At 38.8% G+C, this 13,096-nt stretch overlaps 1 protein-coding gene across 2 annotated transcripts in view; it reads left to right on the top strand.

Moving 5' to 3' along the window:
- Positions 1 to 13,096, top strand: part of SUGT1 (SGT1 homolog, MIS12 kinetochore complex assembly cochaperone) — a 40,780-nt gene that overhangs the window by 17,065 nt on the left and 10,619 nt on the right. For both annotated transcript variants that reach the window (XM_061434457.1, XM_061434456.1), the window contains exon 11: positions 10,095 to 10,185. In XM_061434457.1, the coding sequence (XP_061290441.1) occupies positions 10,095 to 10,185 (91 nt within the window). The remainder of the gene's footprint in view (positions 1 to 10,094; positions 10,186 to 13,096) is intronic.

The raw sequence follows: 13,096 nt of genomic DNA, 5'->3' as shown, positions 1-13,096 counted from the left end.
CGTCTACATTGGACAGAATTTGTTCAGTAGTATTGGGTGAAATAAGCGGAGAACTACAACTCGATTTGACAGGGAGATAAGTCAGAATATTAGGAGTTGGCATTTTTGTACATCTTTTCTATTGAGAGGTGTTAATGCATGTCTTTTTGAAGTAATTTAAATTGATTTGTGTGAAAATATTGCAAATAACTTCAAAACCTGTTTCCACCTTGTATAATGGAAGAGGGTATTTGGTGACTACACAGGTCTGTGTGGCCAGAATCGGGGCTGTGACTAAGCACTGTCAGTTTTTATTCTCCTTTGAATCTTGTGAGTGCTTGTTGAGTGTAACCATTCCCCAAGGCCCTCTTACTGTTTTCCCAGCTTACCTTTTTCCCCACCTTGGTCTTTTCTTTAAATGCTACATAGCTACTACCCTTCCCTGTATGGTAGTTTGTTTATATATACATTGATTTCCCTTACTTTTTGTAAGTCTTCTAAAGATGAGAAGCTGTCATACTTGAATCTCTGTATGTGCTTCAGGGAAAGTTGCCAGATAAAGTACAGGTGGTGGTGGTTTAGTTGCTAAGTTGTGTCCAACTCTTGCGACCCCATGGACTGTAGCCCGCGATGCTCCTCTGTCCAAGGGATTTTCCAGGCAAGAATACTGCAGTAGGTTGCCGTTTCCTTCTCTAGGGGATCTTCCTGACCCAGGAATCGAACCTGGGTCTCCTGCATTGCAGGCAGATTCTTTACCAACTGAGTTATGAGGGAAGCCCTAAAGTACAGGATGAGCAATTAGCTTTTACATACAGTAAATAGTTTTAAGATACAAATATGTTCCATTTGCTAAATTTGGCAATCCTAGCCCTGTACACTGTATGTTGTGAGTAGGTGGTCAGTAATTGTTCAGAGAATGAATTTAAATTGGGTTCTGATATTGGCCTTACCAAGTTTGCAGAGTGTAGTAAGTGCCTTCATTCTTAGGTTTACAGGTAAAAAGAAACTGAGGTTCATGGATTTTAAATGCTTTCCTCAAGTTTCAGGTTACTGAATTGTTCAGCATGGCCCAGGAAGAATACTTAGATTTTTGTTTCTTTTCTTAGGTTTGTCTAAGTTCTGGACTAAAGAATTTAGATTTGAGGGATATATTCTGGAGGATGATTATTTTTACTGTCCTAACCCAGAGTAATATATTTTACTTTGTTAAGCTATCTGTTTTTAAGCTGTGTTTTATGGGAAACAAATGGAAAGAATTGTACCTAATTAGATCCTAAGGGAAATGACATTTTTGAATCCTTTTTTATACAGCAGAGGGAGTCAGTATTAAAATACTGAAAATAACATCTTTCTCTGGGTTACTGAGGTTTATTTATTGATGTCACTAGAAGGGAAAAATAGTAATTTTCTTTTCATATGTTTGCAGGTGGATTGAGAAAAGGGTACATTTTGCTTGGGAAAATCTGCTTGATACTAGAGATTCTGTAAAATCTGTGGTTTTAAAAGGGCTGTTTCTTTGCCTTTTGAGAATCCTGTTTTCTTTCCCACCTTCAAATAAATAGTGCATGTTGCATATTTATGTATAACTGTTGGTTAAGTGTTATTCAAGTGAAATATAATTTGCAATGAAGATGGGAAGAGTTAGTACCCTTCAATTATTGAAATAGCATTTCTTAACTATTTTTTTTTTTGCCATGCCACACGGCTTGCAGGATTTTAGTTCCTTGACCAGGGATTGAACCTGGCCCCAGCAGTGAAAGCACCAAGTCCTAACCACTGGACTGCCAGGGAATTTCCCTTAGCTAAATATTTTACAGTATAGTATGTAATGTCCTTTTTTAAAGTCAGAATTCATATATATATATATATATATTTTAGTACCACTGATAGTTATTTCTACCTTTTACTGAATACCAGCTTACATATCTGCCTGCTGATCCATTTTTTTAAATTAAGAAACTAATTTTTTAATTTCATTTTGTTAATCTCATGACAGTATTCTCTCAACACAACCACAGGATTTATCTTCAGTAACAGCTATGCTGTAAAATACTCATTTTAAAGGTTAATATTCACTCCAAGGAAAATTGCTGTTGCAGAAATGTTCTTGTGTTCCTATTTTTAGTCAGAGTAATTTTTAGTATTATGTCAATAAAATATGAAGCTTTTAACTGGAATTGTGGGAAATAAAGATGTGTGTCTTAGAGACAGGTAGCCAGCCTCCTTCTCCCTTCTTAACCCGCTAAAATTTTACAAGTTTTAGTATTTTTTTTAAAATATTCATGAAAGAATCTTAATTATGATATGAAGGGATTGGAGGTGTCTGGTCAAGATACTCCTGCTTATTTAAACACAGATGTGTGTAGGGTTTTGGATTATTGTTTTGTTAGTGCTGTTTGATGTGGTAGTGCTGGTGATAAGGTGTTTTTTTTTTTTTAAATAACTGTTTAGTTGCTGATACCCACAAATAGCAGATCTTGGAGTATATTCTTGCTGCCTTTTCTATGAATGGATATATGTATATTTTCAAAAGAAAAGGATTTTTACTGTCCATACTATCTGTAGCTGTCTTGTTAAATTTAGTGTGCATTATGCATTTTTTTTTTCATGCTCTTAGATGTTTTTCAGCGAAGTATTTCATCATATGCATTTACTGTAGCTTTTTTAGCCAGTGCCGTGTTGTGTGGCCTGTAAAGAATTAACAGTAGCTAACTGTTCTGATAGCTGTGTATTAGCCTATGAAGTCCTCACAGTTACTACATGGTGCCAGTATTGTTACTACCTTTTTAAAGGTATGGAAACCGAACCCAGAGATGTGAAATAATTTGCTCAGATGTTTGAGCCAATTGTAGCAGTGATGAAGAAGATCCTCAAAATAGCACTCACTTACTTGCCAGACACAGTGCTCTATTGTTTCATATATGGTTTTGTTTAATCCTCATAAGAGCCCTAAATGAGCTATGCCCTTGTTGTACTCAGTCACTGAGTTGCATCTGATCCTTGGCAGCCCCACAGACTGCAGCACGCCAGGCTTCCCTGTCCATCACTATCTTGGAGTTTGCTCAGATTCATGTCTGTTGAATTGGTGATGTCTAACCATCTCCTCTGCCGCTCTCTTCTCCTTTTGCCTTCAGTCTTTCCCAGCATCAGGGTCTTTTCCATCAAGTCAGCTCTTCACATCAGGTGGCCAGTGTATTAGAGCGTCAGCTTCAGCATCAGTCCTTCCAGTGAATGTTCAGGGTTGATTTCCTTTAGGATTGACAGGTTTGATCTCCTTACAGTCCAAGGGACTCTCAAGAGGCTTCTCCAGCACCACAGTTCAAAAACATGAGTTCTTCAGTGTTCAGCTTCTTTATGGTCCAACTCTCACATCCATGTATGACTACTGGAAAAACCATAGCTTTAACTATATAGACCTTTGTCAGCAAAGTGATGTCTTTGCTTTTTAATACTCTTGTCTAGGTTTGCAATAGCTTTCCTTCCAAGGACCAAGCATCATTTAATTTCATGGCTGCAGTCACCATCTGCAGTGATTTTGGGACCCAAGAAAAGAAAATCTGTCACTGCTTCCACTTTTTCCCCGTCTATATCCCTTGCTTGATGGGACCAGATGCCATGATCTTAGTTTTTGAATGCTGAGGTTTTTTTAAAAAAATTGATTTTAATTGGAGGCTAATTACTTTACAATATTGTATTGGTTTTGCCATACGTTGACATGAATCTGCCATGGGTGTACATGTGTTCCCCATCCTGAACCCCCCCCCTCCCACCTCCCTCCCATCCCATCCCTCTGGGTCATCCCAGCACACCAGCCCCAGCACCCTGTCTCATGCATTGAACCTGGGCTGGCGATCTGTTTCACATATGATAATATATATGTTTCAATGCTATTCTCTCAGATCATTCCACCCTCGCTTTCTCCCACAGAGTCCAAAAGTCTGTTCTTTATATCTGTGTCTCTTTTGCTGTCTCACATATAGGGTCATCGTTACCACCTTTCTAAATTCCATATATATGCGTTAATATACTGTACTGATGTTAAGCCAGCTTTTTCACTCTCCTCTTCTACGCTTATCAAGAGGCTCTTTAGTTCCTCTTCACTTTCTTAATAGGTAGGCCCTATTAATCCCATTTTACATGAGAAACTAGGCCTCAGTGAGATTTGTCATACGTCCAACAAGTGACACCTGTTTGACTCATCTCTTTCAGAATTACACTACTGGCTGTTTTTGACTTGTTCACAACTTCTGCTTATGTGGCTCCCTCCTCTCTAAAATGTGGATGGTTTTCCTATTACAGGGTTTTTCTGTTGAGTGAGGTACATGAAGCACGTAGTACCTAGGGCATGTAATAAGTACTCAGTAAGTATTGCTGCTGTTATTTAATTTTCATTATTTAGATTTTTATTTGGGTTGTAAAATCAGTAAATGCACATCATAGAAAATTTGGAAAAATATCAGGGAGCTGAGAAAGTAGTGTCTCATTACTGATGACATTTTGGCAAACTTCCTTCCAGATAATTAGGTATTTCTCAAAACTTAGGTCTGTTGCTTACAGAATGGACACTGGAATTTTTTGTTTATAGGAGTGTCTCTTCTGATTGATTTCTTCCAAGAAGAATCAAGGTGGTGAGGGGCCCTATGCACCAGCACAGTGCCTGGCTCACAGTAGGCACTCAGTACTCATTTGAACTGTGCTGTTAGAACATTGGGGAAGGTTATTCCATGCATTACCATCCTTTGCACTAAAAACATTATAAAATGATTTGAAAATAAAAATAAAGACGGTAGATGTGCATTCTGGCCTCAGGGAGACTGAGCTATTCTAAGAGTTTTGATACAGAAGTTAAATGTGCAAAGAGCTGAGTGAGAGAACATTGGGAAAGCTGCGTTCTAAAGATCAGGGAACACTAATGACTGCATCTTTGAAACAGATGGTTCCCAAAAGTTTGCCAAAAAAAAAAAAAAAAACTTTACCAGTAAGCTGCACAGCTCTCTAGTCTCTGGTAAAGATTCCTTCACCATCAATCTGTAATAGTAAAGACTCACCTTTTTTTAAGAAGATGGTCTCTGGATGCTGTGACCCTTTAGAAGTAATGGCTTTTCTTTAAATCTAAAGTTCCTTTCATTGGAAAAAATTAAATTTTCTTCTGTGTAAAGGAGAGCTTAGAAATGGGTGGTAGTACACATGCTATTGAACACTGACAACCCAACACACAGGGATTCTTACTAGTAGTCTGTGAATGCTGCTTGGGACCTTGTGGCGCATTGAAAGCCTTCTCTGTGCCTGTGAGAGCCGCATTCACGCAAATCATCAAGGTTTTAAGTTATCTTTAAATTACTTTTGACTTAAATGAATAGAATGGCTGATTAATAGTCCCAGTAAAAATATCTGAAGTTGGACTGGTGGTATTTTGAAAAGTATCTGTCAGAATCACTTTTAAGAGCATCGGTTCAGTTCAGTCGCTCAGTCGTGTCCGACTCTTTGCCACCCCATGGACTGCAGCACGCCAGGCCTCCCTGTCCATCACCAACTCCCGGAGTTCACTCAAACTCACGTCCATATGTAAGCATTAAAAGTGAAGTAGATAAAAAAGGAATTCATAGGAAATTAGTCTCTCCCCTTTTGCCTTTTAAGAAAGCCGCTTTAAATGCTTTATTCTGTGCATTTCTTTTAATGAGTGGAGTAAGTATAATTTTGAGTTCAAGTCAGCTTGTCCAGTTGAAATAGGTTGTTACTTAGAGCTTTGACTTGGGCTTTATAAAGGCCTCTTTGTTCATAATGCACAATTACTCAGGTTGTAGTGGCTTTCAGAGATGCCAATGCTAGTGTGTGCTGCTATTCAGGTGAAGCGAGGGACTTTTTATAGACAGTTCTTAGTACAGGAAAACGTGGTGTGAGCATGGGGTGCCTCATGGCTGAAGTTAGTTAAGGATACTGGTGATGTACACACTGCTTGTGAAGTCTTCATTTCTAGATAAGTTGAAAATTAAAGGAGTAAGATGCAGTTTTAAATTTTACTATAATATTAATAGTCCTTTTCAGTAATTTTTTGTGTCATTGCTGACTGTTGGATTTCTGTCCCTTTTTGATAAAGATTGCAACAGTGACAACTGAAAATGACCAGAGTCCTCATACTGGCTGTGAGGAAATAGTGGCAGTATTTCGCTTTATGCACGTTAAGTCATAGTTCACTTTACAGAATTCTGGAGATCCTTGTAAATGTTTGTTTTTATGCATGTAGAATTTAAATACGTGTGTTACATTTAAAAGACTGATTGTTTTGCTTCTTTTCCAGTGAGATTTGTTTCATGTTTTCTCTCATGAAAACATTTTTTGTTACATTTCTGGGCACCTTAAGAAAATACTCAGTCCACACCCCTTTTATACCCATCACTTCATATCTGACTGAAAATACTGACAGATTACTGTTAGTGTTTTCTTAAAGTATTTTAAAATGAAGATTTTAAGGATTTTCTCCTTAAACTCTTTTGGTAGAAAGATTACCAGCAATTGCTACTTTAAATGATTCATCTTCACCAAAGAGATCAAAGAACCAAAGTGGACATAATAGGCTTGTCTTTTGGGTGTTTTTCTTACTTAAAAAGTCGTGATTATTTTCTTAGAAAAAACATTAGAATATAAAATTCTAACTTGATTCTTAAAACTATTTGCATAATGGTTATTACTGTGTTTACCAGCACTATAAATGCTGATTTCTGCTAGGCTCAAATTGGGGCTGAGCATTATTTGAATAAGGAGAATGTAAGGTGATAAGTGCTCTGTGAGTGTGTGTGAGGGCTAACAAAGTGCTCTGTGAGTGTATGTTAGGTGGATTCTAGGGGACCAGCCTTGATTAGAGAGTAAAAGATGCTTTTAGGGAGCTCTTAACATTTCACTGTAATAAGCGGCCTTAGTTTAGCCCTCAGAAGTCTTCATAGTCTGTCTTGCACCTTTTTTTTCCGTCTATTTTTCACTGCTTTAACGAAAATCCTGGACTTGAGGCAAACTGGTCTTCTCTTTGCTGCCTGATGACATTGTCCTTTCTTACCTTGGGGCTCTAGTTTTTGGCAGTTCCCTTTGCTTCTGGAGACCCTTGCCATCACTGTAAATGCTCCTGCCTCTCACAGCCCTCAAGGTGCCTGGAAACCTTCCTGTTCACAGCCAGTGTGATCTCTCCTGAGTGTTTAGAACATTTAGTTGCCTTTCTTCAAGTGCTTCACACACTAGTGAGTGGTCAGGGATGACCACATATTATTTTTTAATATGTAAAAAATCCCTCACATTCCTGAAGACTATACCTTGCTCGTGGTAGATGTTTGATGATTATTGAACCAGTGATTGTAAAAATGTTATCATTACTTGTGTTATCAAAGCAGGCCCATTTACCCAATGCACAGTAAGGCAAACACTAAGACACTGATATTTGCAGAAGAGAACGAGTTTATTCATGAGGCAGCTGAATGAAGAGACAGGAGAACAACAACAAAAAATCTTATATCTGCCTTTCCAGAGGCGACAGACTTGGGATATTTATGGGATAAAGAAGTAAGGTGGTCTGAGGGGTGGGGGAAGGGAAGGATGATGAAGTGAAGTCATTGGTGTCCTGCATAGGCATATCTGAGTCACACGTTTCTTCATGAGATGCATGTTCAGAAAATGGCATTAGCATGATCTGAGGGTGACATTTTTTGGCCCTCTGAGGTCAAACTCATGGAGGCCCAGTTGAATGGTCAGTGGTCTTGACCAGTTTTAACTGGGCATGACTAGCTCTATGTTCCAGAAAGAGTTACCATTACTGTTGTGTGTTAGTTACTCAGTCATGTCTGACCCTTCACAACGCCATGGACTGTAGCCCCCCACCAGGCTCCTCTGTCCGTGGGATTCTCCAGGCAGGAATACTGGAGTGGGTTGCCATTTCCTGCTCTAGGGGATCTTCCCAGCCCAGGGGTTGAACCCTGGTCTCCTGCATTGCAGGCGGTTGCTTTACCGTCTGCAAAAGTAATTGTTGAACTTTGCTTTTTGATATTAGAATACCTTCTTATATAAATGTGGATATGTTATACATCATTTTAATGCACATTTCTTTCATTTTTTTTTGCTAATGACTTACTACTTGCTGTTTGTATTTATTTTAGACTAGGGAAATGATGTTAGATAAAAAGAAAAATTAGAGCAGTTATCTTATTTGAGTTCAAAATGGGTCATAAAGCTGCAGAGACAACTCAAATCAAGAACTCATTTGGCCCAGAAACTGCTAATGGATGTGCATCGAAGCTGATCTCTTCCAACCATGTGAGACGTTGCTGAAGGACTCGGTGTTGACTGTTCTGTGGTCGTTTGGCGTTTGAAGCAAATTGGAAAGGTGAAAAAACTGGATAAGTGGGTGCCTCATAAGCTGACTGCAAATCAGAAACTCATTGTTTTGAAGTGTCATCTTCCCTTACCCTTTGCAACGACAATGAACCATTTCTCAGTGGATTGTGACGGATGGAAAGTAGATTTTGTACAACTGGTGATGACCAGCTCAGTGGTTGGACCAAGAAGAAGCTCCAAAGCACTTCCCAAAGCTCAACTTGCACCAGAAAAGGTGATGGTCACTTTTTGGTGGTCTGCTGCCTGTCCCAATGACTACAGCTTTCTGAAACCATTGCATCTGAGACATATGCTTAGCAGATGGATGAGATGCACTGCAAACTGCCGTGTCTGCAGCTGGCCTTGCTCAACAGAAAGGGCCCAGTTTGTCTCCATGGCACTGCCCAGCTCCACATTGACAACCAGCACTTCAAAAATTAAACGAATTAGGCTATGAAGTTTTGCATCATCTGCCATATTCACCTGACCACTCACCAATGGACTACCACTTCTTCAAGGATCTCGACAGCTTTTTGCAGGAAAAATGCTCCCACAGCCAGCAGGAGGCAGAACATGCTTTCAAGAGTTCATTGAATCCAAAGCACTGATTTTTACGCTACAGGAATAAACACACTTATTTCTCGTTGGCAAAATGTGTTGATTGTAATGGTTCCTATTTTGATTGATAAAGATGTGTTTGAACCTAGTTATAATGATTTAAAATTCATGGTCCAAAACTGCAGTTAGTTTTTCACCAGTGGGTCACTAACATAATGACCCATACGTCAGAGGCGTTTTATATAGTTGGTGCTTAAAGGTGTCTTCATGCTACACGAAACTTGGAGGGTATGCAATTTGCAAGAACAATTAAAGTGACTTCAGTCAATAAAGGCAAGTTACAGGATGTTATTGTTAAGCAAGTTATAATTTAAGGGATCTAACTGATGACTTCCCTTAGTTTTACTTGTTTTGATATTTTTATACAATGAAATAAGTTTTTCTACTTTGAAACAGGTTAATGTACACACATGCATAGTAACTCCTTTAGAACAGTTTCTCAGTGGTGGGCACTATTAGCATTTGGGGCTGGATAATTCTGTTGTGGGTGTTACCCTTTATGTTGTAGGATATTTATATTTAGTAGCACCCCCTTGCCTTTTCCTCGGGAGCTTCCCAGGTTGCTTAGTGGTAAAAAAAAAAAAAAAAGGCCACCTCCAAATGCTGGAGATGCAGGAGATACCGGTTCAACCCCTGGGTGGGGAAGATCCCCTGGAGGAGGAACTGGCAACCCACTGCAGTATTCTTACTAGGAAAATCCCACAGATGGAGGAGCCTGGTGGGCTACAGTCCGTGGGGTCGCAGAGTCGGACTGAGCAACTGAGCAGACACACACACAGCCTCTCCTCACCTGTGCCTCAGTTGTGATGACCCAGCAGTGTCTCCAGACATTGCCAAATACCCCTCGGGGACAAAATCACCCCAGTTGAGAACACCGCTTTAAAAGAAGAAAAGCATGTGGATTTCTAGACTCTTAATTGTAATTTATAGTGTGTATGTGTATTGTTTTTGAAGGTGGATTTTAAGTAGAAACAAAGTAATTGTTTCAGAGTTCTCCGAATTTAGCTTTTTAATTTAGCTTTGGAAGCAAGGACACTATTAATTCTTATAAAACATTGATAACTTAAGGAAATTGCTTTTTCTTTTTAACTGTTTTCTGTATTTTACATTGAATAATTGATTTTGTTTGGTGTCTCCTCCAGATTGAAATTAAAATGAAAAAGCCAGAGGCTGTGAGATGGGAAAAGCTAGAAGGGCAAGGAGATGTGCCTAACCCCAAACCGTTCATAGCAGGTTTGTTTTCTGGCCTTGATGAGCTTTAGATTCATATCGTGTTATATAGTTGAAATTAAATAGTGATGAGTATTCTTTCTACTTTCATTATTTATGTTCTCAAGATAAAATACACGGAGTATAATATGGTTGCTCTGTAATGAATACAAAATATTTCTTAATGATGGTTCTAACGTCTTAAACTCCATAAGAATACAAATGAATGGCATCAGAGCCCAGAGGGAATTGGAGTTTATTGTTTACCATGTCAGTTTGTGACATTGGCTGGGGATTGTTTTTGTGTGTTGGCCTTTCCTGTTTTTTATGTGTAATAGTTTTACTCTGCTGATATATTTCCCACTCTTCCTTTCTCCCCTCTTATTTATGCCTTTCTGTTTCTTCTAATATAGTCAACTCTAATTTCCTGGAATTTCAGGGCTTCCCAGAGAAAAGTGTCTAGCACATTTCACTATTTTTCTAAGAGGTGGAGGCAGATAGCTAATGAAGGCCTAAGGCAAGCCTATGAGTAGAGTAGAAAACAAGGGTTGATTGCTTAATCCTTTAAGGAAAAGACTACTTTATGTTGGGGTCAATTCTAAGCATAGGCAGTAGACAGGTGTTTTTCTAATGCAATGATTAATCTGTGGGACGCACTTAGACCTACAGTCTAAGGCTGTATTTTATAGCAATGACCTCATTAATGAATGGAGAGAGATTACCTTTTGATTAGAGATAATGCTCTGATTTGATGACTAAAATGAGGTGACTTTGTTTCAGCTACTTTTTGATTTTTCACTGCTTTCTTCTGTAATACAGAATACAGCTTCATTGTGGCACCTTGTAGAAAATGCCAAGTTCACCAGTAGAGCATTCATCTTCAAATTTTATTTTGAAATAATTTTAGGTTCTAATAGAAGTTGCAGAAATACTCGAGTCCCATGTACCCTTCACCCGGTTTCCTTGCATGATACTGTCATAGCTAACTGTAGCTAACCTACAGCAGAGCCAGGAAATTTACCCTCGCAGGTAATTTTTTGGAATCGAAATGCTTCAAGTTGGTATATAAGCTGTTTATTAAGCTTCTGTGCCCTGCTGTATGTGAAAGATTTGGTAAAGATGTTATGTGCTTCTCATGGGGCCGACTCCCAGAGATTTTTGGATTGAGGTTTATATATAGCTTAAAGCATTTCTTTAAAGAAATATTTTAAATGTAGTGTCTCACCTAGTTCTAGCAGCAGCCCTGTATAGCAAGTGACCTCGTATTGTTCCTCCTATCTTACGGGCTCAGAAAGGTTAGACATCTTGCCTGAGATTACCCAGCAGTTTCCATTGTCCAGGACTAAATCCAGGTCTTCAGAGTCCGGGTCCGGTTCTTCTGCCCCATGTGTGATATTGCTTGTTGCTGCGTTTTCTAACAGTGGGAAGTCTGTGCTGACATGAGTAGCTTTACAGTTAGTTGATGTTAGAGTGAATAAGCAAGAAGTTAGGTTACCTGTCTCTGAGTAGCTCATCTGCCACCTGCAGGTATTAATGTTTTCTGAGATTAAAGATTTTTTTGGTGTTATAGATACAAACTCTTTTTAAACTCAGTGCCTTGAATATTCAAGATGGTATTCCTCCTGACCGGTTTTATATTTTGTAAGGGGTTAATGTGCTTGTCAGATTGTTTGACAAGCTGGAGACTGCAGATAAGGGCAAGTTGTTAACCTATCTGTGCCAACTTTCGTATCTGTAAAATGGAGATGAGAACTGTGGTCCCATCTGGCAAATCAGCATCAGGATTAATTAAACCTGTGGGTCCTAAGTTCTTAATTTACCATTGGCATGCGTTTTTTGTTTTCTTGGCTCCTAGTGAAAAATGTACAAAAGATAGAGATTACTGGTAGAGGACAGGTGGATAGAATTTGGAAAACAGTTTGCTTGCCCTGTATAAAACTGGTGTGTTGTCATTTTGTTTTGTTAGGGATTGGGTGGTGAGATGGGCAGGGAGAGAGGTGAAGAGAAAGGATGGAAAACAGAGTGAACGATGAGTTTCTCAACTCTTTTGAGAAAGGGGATATATAGAAAGGCAATAGTGGAAGAGGGACATGTAGACCAGCATTAACATGTCCTAATTCATAGGGAAATTTTGAATGTTTTTTTCCAAGGCTCTCTAGCTGTACCATCCAGTGTAGTAGCTGCAAACCACCTGTACCTGTTGACCACTTGGAATATGACTAGTCAGGATTGCGATGTGCTCTAAGGGTGAAATACATACCAGATTTTAGACTTAGTGTGAAAAATATATACAAAATATATTAATACTTTTATATTGATTTCATGTTGAACTGATACTGTTTTGGATGTGTTAGGCTAAATAAGACATTTTTTTAGACTACTTGAAATTTTAGAATTATATTTGTGACTCACATTTGTGGATTATATTTCCATTGAATAATGAACAGAACTGCTCTTAACAGTTCTTAGGTAATCTGGTTAGTTTCTTTTAAACTATTTGTGTGTCAAGACCTTGTTTCCCTTGGTCTTTGGGGCAGCTTTGGCAGTGCCCTGAATCTCCCTGGGCTGGTTGCCTCTCTGGCTGCAAGCAGCCTCTGTTTAATCCCTATGTGCCCTCCAAGTAATACTATTTCCTGTGTGCATGTGATGTGGGCATTGACCTCTGGATCATCATGTAGTATTTTTCAGCATTCAAGAATTCTTTATTGTTTTCTCCTGTTGAAGTAATCTGGTATTTTTAATGTGGTGAGAGGATGGAGTCTTAACTCACTGTCAGATGGCATGGCAATGTCAAATGGCATGTCATTGTTTTCAGTTTCAAATTAAAGATACAAAGATATAAGTACCTTAGGAGAAGCTGCTTTATACACACACACACACACACACACCAATATCATTTTATGTATTTTTGGCTTTGCTGGGTCTTTGTTGTCAC

The sequence above is a fragment of the Bos javanicus genome, chromosome 12 (genome assembly GCF_032452875.1).
Source record: "Bos javanicus breed banteng chromosome 12, ARS-OSU_banteng_1.0, whole genome shotgun sequence".
Classification (NCBI taxonomy): Eukaryota; Metazoa; Chordata; class Mammalia; order Artiodactyla; family Bovidae; genus Bos; species Bos javanicus.
This window is presented reverse-complemented; position numbering and strand designations above follow the sequence as displayed.